Source organism: Camponotus floridanus, unplaced genomic scaffold (genome assembly GCF_003227725.1).
Source record: "Camponotus floridanus strain SB8 unplaced genomic scaffold, Cflo_v7.5 scaffold94, whole genome shotgun sequence".
NCBI classification, from domain to species: Eukaryota; Metazoa; Arthropoda; class Insecta; order Hymenoptera; family Formicidae; genus Camponotus; species Camponotus floridanus.
In genome coordinates, this window is record NW_020229865.1 from 683,508 (window position 1) to 700,617 (window position 17,110).

A 17,110-nucleotide genomic window follows, 5' to 3' on the forward strand; every position below is an offset into this window, starting at 1 on the left:
GGGAGAGTCATTTGAAAGTCACGTGAAGATCACCGTCAATTTCTTAAATATAACTCCCTATTAAATATAACTCCCTATTTTTTATTAAATATTCTGATAGCTCACGTCGAGAGCTTTTCAAAACACTATAATTAAGTTAGTTTTCATTAAGTACTTTCCGAATTATGAGGCTTGAAATCATTTCTTAATTTTACATAAACCGTAAAATATCTTGTAAAATTCATTTTTCGATTATCTTACCTTAATACTTGTACAAAATAATGAGAGGAATCAATTGGTGTAAAGAAAAAACATAGTTGTTTTTAAGAAAGAAATATGTAATTTGCAATTAACAATTACATTTTTTTTTTAAACAACTATGTGTTTTCCTTACACCAATTGATTCTTTTCATTATTTTGTACATAAAAGTATTAAGATAAGATAATCGAAAAATGAATATTTTACTAGATATTTTATGGTTTATGCAAAATTAAGAAATGATTTCAAGCCTCATAACTCGAAAAGTACTCAATGAAGAAATACTTTATTATAGTGTTTTGGAAGCTCTCGAGATAAGCTACACGAATATGTAATAAAAGATAGGAGGTTCCATTTAAGAAATTGAAGGTGACCTTTACGTCACCTTCAAATGACTCTCCAAGATCATTGTCACTATGGCCCCCTTCAAGCCATACAACTTTTGTCTGAAATATTTCTTTCTAAAGTGCATAGTTTATGAAATATTCGACCGGTCCAGGTCTTTTGGGACACCCTGTACATACAGGGTGATTCAAAATAATCCCTGTGTCCGTGAAATGACACATTGTTGAGTCAATTCTAATACGATTTTTCCTTTTGCAAAATTTCGTCCGCAGCTTAGTTTTCGAATTATTAAAGAAAGTAGTTAACGCATGACGAGTCGGATACAAGAGGCAGGCAAGGGTGAGGCGATTCATCGTCAGACGCGGGCGCTTATGCGGGGCGCCTGCTGCGATCAGTTGGTTGCTGTACACATACAGACACACATGCAAACACATACATTTTCTCTCTGTCTGCTGTCTGTCTGTCTCTCTCTCTCTCTCTCTCTCTCTCTCTCTCTCTCTCTCTCCCTCCCTCTCCCTCTCTCTCTCTCTCTCTCTCTCTCTCTCTCTTTTATTTGCTCACTCACCTGTAATTTATTTTTTACGAGAGAGGGGAAAATGCATTTTATGCATACCCACCGGTCGATTCAGTGAGTTATGTGGGACTCGAGTACCAAGTCGAATTACCAACTCGGTACTCCCTACCCAAAAACCCCTCTCTTTTTATGAATTTTCTTTGACACACTGTCCTTCTCGAGATCCGTTTTCACATAACGTCAAAAAATAGTTATTATTACCTTGTTCGATGACTTCTGATGTATTGCTGTAATTGCTTGAAGGAGAAATGAATTTTCCGATAGATCGTACGTTCTCAAATTTAACGTAGATATCACGTTGCACCAGACAGAAATCCACACTAAATTATTAAGTGAAAGTTTTTCTTCTTTCATGAACTGCATTCTTTTGTAAACTTTAACATAATCACATTTATTTACTCACTCGACGAGACAAGAAATTTACTAATGACTCTATCACTAATCACTATTAATCACTGTCGAATAATAACTGTTGGCGATTAAAAATCACTCGATAAAAGAAACGCACAGACACGTTACTACACAACGCGTCGACGCGACAATGCGACGATAATTACTCGGCTACTGCAAACAGTATTTTGTCATAGTAGGTTGCGGTAGGTTAAGGTACTACTGGCGCTATCGAACGCGATCATGTGTTCGATTGAAGAATACGGTAAACATAATAAACATTTAACATATTAATATTATTAATACCGAAATCTACTATGACAAAAAACTGCTTGCAGTCGCCGAGTAATTATCGTCGCATTGTCGCCTCTTCCCGTCGTGTAGTAACGTGTCCGTGCGTGTTTCTTTTATCGAGTGATTTTTAATCGCCAACAGTTATTATTCGACAGCGATTAATAGTGATTAGTGATAGAGTCATTAGTAAATTTCTCGTCGAGTGAGTAAATAAATATGATTATGTTAAAATTTATAAAAGAATGCAGTTCATGAAAGAAGAAAAACTTTCAGTTAATAATTTAGTGTGGATTTCTGTCTTGTGAAACGTGATATCTACGTTAAATTTGAGAATGCGTACGATCTATCGGAAAATTCATTTCTCCTTCAAGCAATTACAGCAATACATTAGAAATCATCGAACAAGGTAATAATAACTATTTTTTGACGTTATGTGAAAACGGATCTCGGGAAGGACTGTGTGTCAAAGAAAATTCGTGAAAAGAGAGGGGTATTTAGTGGGTAGGGAGTATCGAGTTGATAATTCGACTTGGTACTCGAGTCCCACATAACTCACTGGATCGACCGGTGGGTATGCATTTTCCCCTCTCTCGTAAAAAAAAATTACAGGTGAGTGAGCAAATGAAAGAGAGAGAGAGAGAGAGAGAGAAAGAGAGAGAGAGAGAGAGAGAGATTGATGAGCTTTTATTAGCTTTCTCAGCTATTTTCATATACATTTAAACTTACATATTTTACATTGCGAAAATATGCGCCTTAAGCTTACTCTTGAACAATTTTAGCCTATCGCAATTTTTAACTTTCTCTGGCAGGACGTTATATATTTTTATGCCTTCATAAAACAAACTTTTTTGCGCGGACTTTGTTTTCATAAACTGCAGTTCAATATTACCCGCTTGTCTTGTTTCCCTATCACATTCCTTCCCTACTATCTGCAACCTATTCCTTAATTGAGTTGGCAGCAAACCATTTAATATCTTAAAAATAAATATACATATATTATATTGCAATCTTTGTCTTACTAACATAAATTGCAACGCTTCTAGCATGTCATCCACTTTGGTGTATCTATCACATTGAAGTATTATCCTCATCTCTGTTTTGTACTTTCTGCAATTGGGTTATCTGTGTCTCCCCCATGCCTATTAATAGCGTCGCGCAATACTCAAAATGAGGAGCTATAATTGTCTTATATATAATGCATCTAGTATAGACTGATATATAATTACCTATTCTATTTAAGAAATTTGTTTTTTTACCTATTTTCTTTATCATATAATCGCAGTGATCTTGAAATCGAAGTCTGTTATCAATAATTATACCTAGATATTTCATATTTTTCACTCGTTCTATTTCAATTCCATCCAGACATTTCAAAACCGTATTACCTTTCAATTCTTTTCGAGTACTTCTAACTATCATATATTTCGTTTTACTAGCATTCATTTTTAACTTATTTATATTCATCCAACGTTCAATTATATTAAAAACCGTATTCAATTTTACCTCTATATCCGCCCTACTTTCTCCATTTACATATATAAGCGTGTCGTCTGCAAACATCTTAATATTACACCCTTCTGGACAAGCTTCGATTATATCATTTATATATATTATAAATAGTAAAGGTCCAAGTACCGAACCTTGTGGCACTCTGTACTCTGTTGTCAATATTTCAGACCACGCTTGGTTGACTCGCACTTGCAGTTTCCTATTATTTAAATATGATTTGAACCATTCCAAAGCCATTCCTCTAATTCCATAATAATACATTTTTTCTAATAATCTTTCTCTATCTATTGTTTCAAACGCTCTCTTAAGGTCCATAAAAATTACTCCTACCATTTTTCTATCACTTACTATCAATTTCCATTCATCAATGACAGTTTGGATCGCTGTTTCGCACGAATAGTATTTTCTAAACCACGACTGATGTTCTGTTATAATATCGTTAGTTTCCAAATACATTTCAAGTTGTTCTTTAACTATTAGTTCTAACACTTTCTCAAATATTGGTAACATATTAATAGGCTTATAATCACTCGCTTTTTCCGCTTTATCTATCTTTCGGATTGGTATTATCGTTGAGGTTTTCCATCCTTCCGGACACAAACCTTCTCTTAAAGAATTATTTATTATATTCGCAAATTCCTCTTTTACTATTGAAAAAACTGCCTTCAATATATCGCTGGTTATCCCTTCCTCCGTACCTTTCTTTTTTGGTAATCCCATAACAACTTTTTCTAGCTGTTCTAGTTTAACAGTCTCAAAGTTTTCCATAATTCTTTTGTTTTTGATAATATAAATAATTTTCTTATTTACATTCATCCAATGATCAATTATATCACCACCGTATTTATCGATCTTTATAGAGTTTACTATGTTATTAATACTTTGTATATAATATAAATTAAATTTATCAGCTATATTGCACTCTTCGGTATCGCCTAAGATTTCAAAATCTATATTTCCTACTTCTTTTATACCTACTGGTTCACCCCTAATTATTTCCTTCAATGTTTTCCACATAGATGTAGGGTCTCCTTTATTAAGATATCATACATTCATAGTAATCTTTCTTCTTCTCCCTGATTAATTTTATTACTTTATTTCTTTCAATTTTATACTGCAACCAATTATGTTCAATATCATCATACAATGCTCTTCTATAAGCCTTATCTCTTCTGTCCGCAGCCTCTCTTATGTCATCTGAAAACCACTTTTTCCCTTCCCATACTTTCGGAATTCTATATTTTTTCTTCGGTGCCATTACATCTAACGCATCCACTATACTATCGATAAGTTGTTTCGCTCTCTCACTGACATCCATACATTCACATTGACATCCCTGACTTTTTTGTAGTTTATTTTTTACTAATATAGCAAATTCATTTACATTAAACTCTTTATAATTTCTAGCAATAAATTCTCTATATTTACTTTCAATTTTGCTGACATTCATCTCAACTTTCAGCCACGCGTGATCCGTTATTTTAGGTTCATGAATTACTTGTACTATTTTATCATTATTAGCGAAGATTAAATCTATAATTGTCTGACTGTCTTTCGTAATTCTCGTCGGTTCGTTAACATACTGTTTCATACCCAAGCTTAACATTGTTGCTTGCAATTTCTTCGCATAAAACGAATCCATCCTAAGATCTATATTAAAATCTCCTATAACTATGCATTCTCCCTTTACTACCAACTCCTCCACTATTTCCTCAAAGAATCTCATGAAATCCCCGTGCGATGCACTCGGTGAGTGATATATTACCATTATCACTCCTTTATATACTTTATCTTTCACTTCTATCGCAGTACACCAACAATTCGATTCTAATTTTTTTACTAATACTATCTCGTATTTAATTTCGCTGCTTACATATAGAACAACTCCTCCCGTATTTCTATTCTCAGCATTACATCTAACCCGGGACGTTCACTTCACTGTCTTCGATATCATCAATTAATCTGGTTTCCGATAATGCCAAGAACATAGGATTTATTTTCTTCATAATCTGATGTTGTATCTCATCTTTGTGTACCATTAAGCTTTGCGCATTTGTATATAGTATTAGCTCCGCTTCTTCCTGTGGTTGCTATTTAGCGTCCTCCCAGCCTGCTCTCCTCTTCTCCTCCTGTAGCGCCCTCTTAAAAGTCGGACACTCCGGACTATCTTCAGATTGTATGTTCGATTTTTGAACACACAATTCACACATTTCTTCTTTGTCGCTGTACAATCACGCGAGTTATGACTTCCTGCGCATATATGGCATGTTTCCTCTCGCGTACAGTTTTTTGCGATATGATAATATCCCCAGCATTTAAAGCATCTTTTAACGCTGATGTGATCAAATACAGGACATTTCTTCCATCCTACATTTAATTTTGTTTTCTTCAATATCAGTCCGTGCGTCTCTTCATCTGCTTCTATTATTATTGATCCTTCTTCATTTCCTTTTCTTTCAGATTGGCTATTTCTCTTTTCTTTGACTATTCTCTTCACAATTCGCATATTTACTGTATCTATTTTATTCTGTATCTTTATCGTACTTATAAGTTCACTATCATCTAAGTTCATCTCTTCTAAACCTATGTTAATAATTTTTATCTTTGGTTTCGATTGAGACGACTCCATCACTTTGTAATTTTCTCCCAGCTTAGCTTGGACTGTCTCTTTCAATTTTTTCACATTCTCTCCAGCTTCACAATCACTGTTCCCTTGCTTCCTTTTCTTAGTTTCGTTATTCCCATAGCCATATTCTTAATGTCCACCTTTTCTTTTATTAACTTTTTAGTGGTTTCACTCTCTTGTTGCATTTTCGGCTTAACAATTATGACATTTTCTTTTTTCTTCTCTTTAACCGCTTCACTATAGCTTCTTAGCGATCCTTCCTTTGCTCCACATGCTACTTCCTGTATCACTTTCCTCAGGTTTTCCAGTTCTTGTTTAACATTTCCTAATTCTTTTTGCACTACTTCTTGAATCATTAGTTTAATTTCATTTTTACAAGTTGTTTCATTTTTTATTTCTTTTACAGTCTTTATGATTCAGTCTACTTTTACATCAATGGCTGATCCTTTACTGCCACTGCTCGGTGTTATGAACGAACCTGTAGATCCTACCGATCCTGTAGATGATGTCCTATCTCTTCCTGTCGTTGTCGGCGTTTTCTTCATGTTTGTATCTTTCTCACTCTCAACCTGAAACTCTTCGAATGGGCCTTTACACGGCACGTATTCTTGGTTCCCGTCGAGAATTTCATGCTTACTAATATATCCCGGATGGTAAAAAAGCTTTGAGCAAGTGTTACATTTAACTACTTTGCTCTTTATTGCTTTCCTGCACACCGAGCATCGATACTCTGCATATTCATCGTCCATGCCGATAATTACCGGCCGAAACCGTTAATATCAGCCTAATGCGATCAGTCACCTGTGACCCACTTTCACACGTCAGCACTATTGTGTCCACGTATAATGTCTACCTGTCTTTCGAGACTTCGATGTCCCGAACAATAAATTCACTGCTCACCTTCACATATCGCCATATCCCGGCTAGATAACTTTCATAGCTATCCCCGGTCTATAGCTACGTAATTTAAACAACTTGTTTTACGTCTTCTCTCACTATTTACCGGTGAAAACTTAGTATTTAGACGGAGCGATGTGACACACGTCTTCTCAGAAAGGCAGAGAGAGAGAGAGAGAGAGAGAGAGAGAGAGAGAGAGAGAGACAGACAGACAGACAGCAGACAGAGAGAGAATGTAGGGTTTGTCCGGAAAGTAATAGGACTGAGTCGATTTAAAAAAATTTATTGAGCCAATTGTTACAATTCTTTAAAAACTTTCAAAATAGGCTCCTTCTGCGTCGATGCAGCGCTGCCAGCGCGATTTCCAAGCATTGAAGGCGTCACGGTAGGCATTCTCCGGAATAGCCTTGAGAGCCGCGGTGCATGCTGCTTGGATCCCCTCTGTCGTCTCAAAATGCTTGCCTTTCATCGGCCTTTTCAGGCGAGGAAACAAAAAAAAGTCCGGGGGGGCCACATCTGGGCTGTAGGGCGGCTGCGGAAGCGTTGGGATGCCGGCCTTGGTCAGGTAGCTGTTCACAAGAAAGGCGGTGTGAGCCGGGGCGTTGTCGTGGTGCAACTTCCAGTCGGCTGCAATGTCTTGTCGGACCCGATTGACCCTTCGTTTGAGTCTCTTGAGCACTTCCACGTAAAACTTGGCGTTGACGGTTTGTCCAGGAGGAACAAATTCATGGTGGACGATGCCTTTGATGTCAAAAAAGACAATGAGCATCGTTTTCACTTTCGATTTGCTCATTCTTCCCTTTTTTGGGCGAGGAGACGCCGGCGTGTGCCACTCGGAAGATTGCCTCTTTGTCTCGGGATCATACTCAAAGATCCAGGACTCGTTACCTGTGATTACGTTATTCAAAAATTGGGGGTCACTTTCACACATGTTCAAATTTTCTTGGCACACTTCCATTCGCCGCAATTTCTGGTCGTCAGTGAGCACTTTTGGGACCATCTTCGCGCACACCTTGCGCATGTTCAAATGCACCGTCACAATGTCATGAACCACAGATTTTGGTAAATTTAACATCTGGGCAATTAAACGAATACTTAGTCGACGGTCTGAGTTCAAAACTTTGCGCACACGAGTCACATTGTCGGTGTTTGTCGAAGTCGAAGGTCTTCCAGCACGGTCTTCATCGGCGACCTCTTCCCGGCCCTCCAAAAAGGCCTGGTGCCACCGAAACACACCACTTCTTGCTAAAGCAACATCTGGGTAAGCCTGCTTGATCATATCAAACGTCTCTGTCGCAGATTTACCGAGTTTCACACAGAATTTAATCGCGTACCTCTGCTCTAACAAACGCTGCATTTTCGGCTTGCACCACTCACAGAAACACGTCGCGCGAAAATGCCTGTCCTGACTCTCCAGGTGCTCGGAGACAACCGACCAGCCGCTCGTTCGTTAGCTAGGAACGCCCTCTACCGAATCCAGTCGGCGCATGCACGCTCCGAAGTACAGTCGCGGCGGAAGAAAATCAGTCCTATTACTTTCCGGACAAACCCTGTATGTGTTCGCATGTGTGTCTTTATGTGTATAGCGACCAGCTGATCGCAGGCGCCCCGCGTAAGCGCCTGCGTCTGACGGTGAATCGCGTCACCCTTGCCTGCCTCTTGTATCCGACCCGTCATGCATTAACTACTTTCTTTAATAATTCGAAACTAAGCTTCGGATGAAATTTTGCAAAACGAAAAATTATCTTAGAATTGACTCAACAATGTGTCATTTCATGGACACAGGGATTATTTTGAATCACCCTGTATATCTCGCGGTTCTCGGCCCAGACGGCATGTAGGCTTTTTATAAATGTTTGGGGCATTTTTATGGCTAGCGCTCGTAGCCGGTGAATCAGCTGACGATCTTAAACGTGTGTGCTCCCCTGCGATTGTAATCGATTTGTTAGTGGGATCTCAGTATCTGAACGCTTATTTCTAATTAATGCACGCGGTGATGGAGACGCGGTGTTCGTTCTTTATCTCACAAGATTTCACGGACGTTATTATAGCGTATATATGTACGTATAGTTGCAGCTACGGTCGGTCACTGGCCTGCTCGGAGGCTAATGTGCGCGGAAATCGCGTCCCTGTTAACGCGGTCGAATACAGAAGAAGACAGAACGTATTGACCAGAATGTGGACTCGTTGGAGGCGACTCCCTTTCCATCCCGCGAATTATGTAGTTCTGGCTTGAATCGGGATTAGTCGGTTGGTCAAGAACACTCGGCAGGATTGGAGCGGCCCTCCGATCTTATGCGCCGACTATGATCGTAAGGATGCACGGTTTGTCGTCGAGAAGGCTCTCGACGAAGGCGGAGTTACTCTCTCTCTCTGTTTCAAGTCGTGCTTCTGATCAGGATTCTTTCACACGATACCCATGTGAGAGCGGATCAGGCAGAAGTCTCTCTTGTCGGGCCGATGAGCCCCCGTCTTATACCGGAGCTCTATACCCGCGCCGGCGCAGAATCGGAGTCCCCATACCGAGTGTCCGAATCAGTACAGGGTACTCGGCGGAGGATGAGGCACTGAACGCAGGTCATTCACCCGTCGCGTGGTCGGGCCTCATCGGCGATTTTCGGCGATTGTATGGCCGTTTATTGTTAAAATAAAATGTGAGCGCGATGTGCCCCTTGCTCGATCGATGTTCGTCAGGCAGCAGCTTCTGGCTGGTTCACGCCGGAAATTCGTAACGTGCCCGGGTGCATCATTACAAAGTTAAGTTACGTTATCCCTCAGAAGTGGATTCCCCCGTAGAGAAGAGGAGGCGGAACCTACTGCATCCACACATGTACTTTCAATGATGATTAAGATTAGATGTAGAATGAACTTTGCTTCATTTTGCATAGTGCATGCATGGATGCATGTAGTGAGACATTACAAATCGGATGGATAAATGTTGACAAATGTAGAGAATTTGAATTTAATTTGTTATATCTTTTATAGTTTCATATAGAGCAACAGTTCCTAGTTCTACTTATCGAGATCAATGCAAAAATACGCATTTGAAGTGATTTTAGTTTTTCACCTATAACTCTATTTGAAATAGGAATTAAGAAGTGAGAGTGATATGCTTCAAATTGTTCTCATCATAACCTATCTTTTAATATAAGCTTAAAAAAGATTCTGTGCAGTAACTCTTCATTACCTTAACTAATAATTCTCATCTTTATTTATTAATAACTTTTAAATAAAGAACGACCACCGGCTAAAACCTTCTCAAATGTTAATCAGAAACCTTAACTATATCAATGACACATTTGTGCGACGGTGGGCCTTTTTAATAGCATAATTATTAGAATTAATAAAAAAATATAAGACTCAAAATATAAAATTAAACAAATCAGTTTTAATGGCAATACGAGTCAAGTGTCGATCTTATAATACAGTTATTTATTATACAATTAAATAAGTATGGAACAAATTACAAAGAAAAGTTTGCGAATGTTTCGACACTATTTTTGGACCATCTTCAGCGCAAATATGATGATGTGATAAAAAAATAACGAAAGGTTTTATATCAGAGTCAATTACAAAGTGTGCCATCTTAAATAATGATGATCACTTGACTCGTATTGCCATTAAAACTGATTTGTATAATTATCAAAGATATTTATTAAGATATCCAAAAATATTTAATTACATAGGCCTGCGAAATTTTAGGTTTGGTTACAAAAAGCGAAGTAGGTGAATCTGATAGATTTTTGACGCTGAAAACGAATCTGGCCATAGAATTTCTCTAGCATATCAGGTTGTTTAGTAGTTATAAGTAGTTATAAATAGTAATTTGTAGTAAATAGTCTAAAAATATTTCGGCTATTTTGGCAAATTTAATGAATTTATTATGAGGAAATCTAATTTTTTGAAATATTTCCGCTAATGGCATAATATAGTATTAGTATAGTATTAATCTTCATCTTTCAAATCCATTTTTAATTGCCATATGATTTTTTTTCGCTGAGATATATAAATTATAAGATTGGCATGCATAGTGTTCTATAATAAGCGATTTCAATTCAACATACTTCTCTTATCACAAATCAAAATTTGAGTAAAATCATAAATTTTTGAACCGCTTGTGATTTTTTGAAATAAAAAATGGCGCATCTAACATAATGAACAGAATTATAATAAAAAGGTATAAAATATAGAGAAATTTATCAAAATATGTAACAATTGTGTTACAGCCAGACCCTGGAAAGGATGGGCCGTAAAGAAGAAACATAACTTACTTACCCCGTGACACACTTTATTCGGTCGTGTGTATGGATCGGGTCGAACGAATGTGAAGGGCCTGATCAGCGATCGAAGGTCTCTTTAACGCTGCGCTTTTAAGCCTATTCGTGGGGTGATCCCTTTTAGGTAAAGGAATTTAATCCTTGTTACGCAGCACCTAGTGCGATCTCAGAATTTAGGATAGAGAACGGGTTAAATAATTAAATTATGCATTAAATAAAAAAATACGTATATTATAGAAAAATAACGAAAGAAAAATGCATATTAACAGTGGTAGATATGCGTAAGTGGATGTCTGTGAGTGTATATGTATATTCTCGCGGGTGTTACAGTCGTTCGGAGGTCATCAGTCAAAATATATAGGGAAAAATTTACGTTAAGAATTAGATTCTGACTGGTTAATACAATATACATGTAATTAATACGATATAAAAAATAAAATAAATAAAAGGTGAATGTATAATAAAAATGTGAATAACTTGTCGCTTGCAGATGTGTGTGTGTGTGTGTGTGTGTGTGTGTGTGTGTGTTGCAGGGAGCGGGGAATTATGTACAAATTTATTTAGGGAGGAGGAGAGGAGAGGGGTCAAAGATCTTCGATTCTAACTGTGGAAGGAGGGAAACCTCCTCCAGAGGGCTTGGATAGGGACAGTTAAGGGGAGTTGATAACCCGAGAAGTACCAAGGAATGACAGAATTGGAAGGAGCAATGATTATGAGATTAAATAATTCCTGGTGATTAATTGGGCTTGGGCCCACGCAGAATGTTTCTATAGGGAGATCGAGGAAGGGGAACTGAGATACGAAATACTCTAAAGGATCGGGAAGGTTCAGGTGTTTCGTTATGGGAAGGACGTTCCGACGGGAAATCGGCAGGAAAGTGGGAGTCTTCTTCAAGATCGGGAAGATTTCTTGCGAAATCTTCCAGACCCTCAGAATTCTGATGACTCCGGGGATGGAAGATGAAGGAAGATCTGAGTCTAGGGTAATAACAGATATGGGGGAGGGAGAGGGAGATTCTAATGAGGGTGAAGGCAAAGAAGAGGGTTCTAAAATAAAGAGTAGAGGGAGTAGCAGGGGGAGATGTAAGTTCCGATGAACTCGGAGTAGGAGGTCTGGGGCCGGAAGTAGGGGAGGTCTGGAGCCGGAAGCAGGAGAGGCCACGGGGCCCGGAATAGGTGTACAGCGGGAGGAGGGATAGTCTGGGGAAGAGACTGTAGAATATTCGGGATAGGGGATGCAGAAGAGGGGTTAGAAGAGTGTGTTAGTATCGAGTTGTATCGTTATATTGTTAGCGGCCGAATCAGTATTGATATTATTTAGACTATCGCCATTAGGGGGTTCCGTTAAATTAAGTTGAAGCTATCTCTCTCTCGAGCGTTCATTCTGACGATTCTGCCGCCGCAACGTTGCTCGCCGTTTACCGTGAGGTACTAATAATAATTCGACGCTGAACGAGGGGTAGTTTACAAGGTTGTGTTAAACTAGCTATTTTTTTATTCTATTAATGTTGTCATTGGGAAAAGATGCTTCAGATAAAATAATAACTCGTCCCGAAAGATTTTACTTAAAGTTAAACTAATCGTATAAATAAGGGATGGTTAAATAATAAATAGAAGAGAAACGAAAGGAAATAACATACCTCAGAAATGGCTTCAAGAAAAGATTTCAAAATTTAAAAGAGCTCAAAAGGAGAATCAGCTCTCAGAGACTCAATTCGGATTAGGAATTGTTCGCGAACCGCCTTGCGGAGATTCGAGGCGAACACATTATGAAGAGGATTAAGAAAAGGGAATAAAGGCAGAAAAAATTTAATAATTATCGAGTAGTTGAATTTATTTCTCAGAGATGGATGTTCCTGATTTGTTTATTTTATCTATTGATTAAGATAATCAAGAATCATTTCCAATGACAATCAGTTACGCGAGAAAAGGTGAAAGGGTAAAGTCAGATTGGATTTACTAATTATAGCGAGCGTTGTGAATTAAACTTAACCCGGAGCTGGAAACGCAGGGCTGGGAGCTAATCTTGGTCGATGACCTAGAAGGGTTCGGGTGGTCCAATGTGTACCGCTCACTCACTTTACTTTAGTTAACGTGAACTTAGACGTCGTATTTTAGAAGAAGATAATTTTTGTATGTATAAAACTGCCGAAAGAGTAAAGTGTAAAGCCGAGGAATATGGTAGGTAGATGGTAATAAGACTACTAGTACTGACCGGAAGAGTATATACTGGAGTAAAAATTTTAATAGTAACTGTGTGTCTGCGCCTTCGGCTCGCGAGTTTTAAGGTTTTGCTCCTCTTCCCTTCTGGATGGTGGGAATCTTTTTTGGGCGAATGAGATAATTTTAGTTATCCCTTTCTTAAGGACAAGGAGGCTGATTTTGGAGGAAAAGGCGGTTCTAAGATTTTAATAGGTCCTTTGGTTCAAGATTTGGCTCCATCCAACTGAGAGTGGGAGCTTAACGGACAGATTTTATGGCTTGCGAGAGTTTTTTCGCGTTTCGACTAATACTTAAGGGTGACTAGACGGATTGTTTAGTTTTCCCTTTTTTTTGATTGCCCGCTTAAGGTACTGCAGACCTGAAAGGTTTCTAATTTCATAGCTCCACATGTGGAGCGCTATAAAAATTTTATTGCGGCTCTAGTTCCCATTTTGTTTAAGATTTCTAAGTTCCAACGATTGGCCATCCTTAGTTCTAGCTTTTCCGGTCTATTTATTGTTTCGAGTCTTTCGGTCTCAGATATCCGCTGCAAGGATTAGATATACATATGTTTATCGTTGGCACAAATCTTAAGAAGGATCGCTTTATTTCTGGAGTTCCAATGGTTCTAACGGACGTCCCAATTGTAAAAATGTGCGAGTTCAATTTTATTATAGTTCTTTATTATAGTGAAATTTTTATGTATAACGACAAGTTATCTGCGTAGTCTAGGCTTATTTATTATTTTTCACTTCCTTATTATATCACCGAGAGTTACCCGCGCACATAGTTATCGTATAGTCTTTGTATTCCGAAGAAAGAAAAGAATCACGACACATCCATTGGACACGTCCATCGGACGTAACAATTGTATTAGATATATTTTACAGAACTTTTTTGGACAATCGAACTTGACATATGTAATACTCATCAAATTTCAAGATGCCGGATCTGCATTAATGTTTATGTGTAAATTTTCTTATAACTTCATAATTGTATATTTCAGCGAAAAAAATCAACGACAATCGAAAATGGATTTCAAAGATGAAGACTAATACTATATGATGCCATTGACAGAAATATTTTAAAAAATTTGGTTCTTTCATAATAAATTTATGAAATTGCCGAAATTGCCATTTTTGGACTATTTAACAATAAATTACTCGGAAGTCTGACGTGTTGGGGAAATTCTGCGGTTGTAGATTCGTTTTCAACATAAGAAAATCTATCAAATTCACCTACTCTGCTTTTTTGTAATTGACTTTCGCAGGCTTGTGTTATTACATCCGAGATTTTATAAAATAAAAATAATTATGAATTTAACTTGAAGTTTCTCATTTTAATTATGGTTTTTCATGGATTAAACGAACATTCTCAGATGTGTCTTGAGTCGAACGTACTCGCTGTGCTCACAGTCCAACATAAGGAAAACAATGGACTGTCTAGAGAGGAGGCGGAGTTACAGTATATTCAGAAAGCAATATTATTGGAGACGCCGCTCAATGCTCATTTATATCGGTTACGTCGAAGCAAGAATGAGGTGGGACCTGGACGTATACTTCTGGCGATCTGTGCCCGTGGAGTGCGTATTTATACTGAAGAGGAAATACCGCGCACTTTCGCTTGGAACAACATCGGCAAACTCTCTTTTGATGTAAGTTAAGATTTCTGTAACAGAGATAGCTAATTGTTTGTAAGTTTGTTGTTATGTTGTCAACAATTGTTGAAATAATATAGTAATAATTTAGAGAGTAATAATTAAGGACACTAAGGGCAAGATGCGATAGCATTATGTTGTTGGGTTGAATTCATATACATTCTAATTCCAAAAACGGCAAATTGATAGTAATTAAACAATTGATAGTATTACATCGATTATCGATATATGTATACATCGATTTGTTACCGGCATATAGAGATTTGGTAACAACTTGACGAAAATTCATCATTGATTTATCATTAAGAATACTGGCACATCAACGATTCTTAGATATTACAAAAGATACTAATATATTTTAACATTATTCCATGACATCATTTTATAAATGTTTCTGGTAATATAATTAAAAATAAATAACAAATAATTAATAAAATTTAAACAATTTAATTCATAAAACTCAATTTTATTTATATGGAAATTAGATTTCTATTTTACATCTCAAATAGATGTAAAAGACTGATGATTTTCGCTCATTTGGATACTCAACTATTTCATATTTGAACTGTCCAATTATGAAAGATTTAGGATTCTTTATGTACAACAAAACGTTTAATAAAAAAATATCCTTATAATAAATAATTTATAAAAATTTACCCTCAAAAAATATATAATTTTTCTAAAGAAATCAAAACTAAATATGAAATCAATTAATTAATTAACCACGTACATTGAAGCAATTGATAGGAATTTGTAATTTGAAATATTTGTCACAAATTCAATCTTGCATTTATGTATTAGATTCTCGACAAAATGAAAATGATTTTTAAAATAAATTCCAAGTAAATTTGGAACTAAAAAAATTAAGATTAAAACGACTTACAAAAACTTAGCGTGCTCGGGTCACATTATAGTACATATAATTTTACAAAGTTTGCGAATTATATACCTGTAATTAATTTCAATTATAGAAATATGTGAATTATAATATGACCCGAGCATGTCAAGTTTTTGTAAGTCGTTTTGGTTTTAATCTTTTAGTTCCAAATTTATTTGGAACTTATTTTGAAAATCATTTTCATTTTGTCGAAAATCTAACACATAAATGCAAAATTGAATTTGTGACAAATATTTCAAATTACAAATCCATATCAATTGCTTTAATGTACTTGGCTAATTAATTATTGATTTTATATTTAGTTTTGATTTTTTTGGGGGAAAATTATATATATTTTTTGAAGGAAAATTTTTATAAATTACTTATTACAAGGATATTTTTTTATTAAACGTTTTGTTGTATATCAGATGGAATATTTTTTATTTGGTGTATTTTTTTACCCTTATAAAATTTTTTTTTGATTTCCTACCTTTTTGTAAAATTTATTTATATATCTTTTCTGCAAAAAATATATATGCATTTTTAGTACTTCGAGGCCAACTACACTTTTGTACTACTAAATCATTTATTAATTGGTATTCGATATATTACTATATGTTACACGTAAAAATTATTGATTTAATTAAGTTTTTATCATTACATGTTGACTATTATAAATTTCATTATTATTGCATAATTCTTTGTTATAAAATAAAATTGTGTTTCACATATGAAGAAGCAAAGAAAATTTTAAAAGTTCAAATTAAATTGAAATAAGACATGCTGCAATTCTGTCATTGTATTAGATTTCTATCTTAAACGAAATTTAGCCATTACTAGGTTTAAAGAGAAAAAAAAGAAGTTAAAAATTCAAAAACTTAAACAGATGTATATAATAAGTAAATAATAATAATAATAAAGTATAATAATAAGTAAATAATATAATAACCATAAAAGTTTAATTTAAGTTTGTTAATTATATTTATATCTACACAGACAAATGTAATAAATGTCTATGTAATTATAATTATGATTGCGTAGTCAAATATGTAAATTTCTACACACACACACACTATACATATATATATATATACAGGGTGAGGAAAAAGTACCGGGATACCTAAATAACTTCTGAACGGTTTAAGATATCGGATTGAAATTTACAAGGTTACAATGGTATCACACAATCTATTACATAACACCAAAAACGCCATTTTGACACTT

General features: G+C 36.1%; 1 protein-coding gene across 1 annotated transcript in view; it reads left to right on the plus strand.

The window, feature by feature from the left end:
• The window catches only part of LOC109609933 (protein expanded-like), a 448,580-nt gene that overhangs the window by 337,241 nt on the left and 94,229 nt on the right, over positions 1-17,110 (plus strand). The window contains exon 8 of the mRNA XM_025415034.1: positions 14,731-15,006. Coding sequence (XP_025270819.1) covers positions 14,731-15,006 — 276 coding nt within the window. The remainder of the gene's footprint in view (positions 1-14,730; positions 15,007-17,110) is intronic.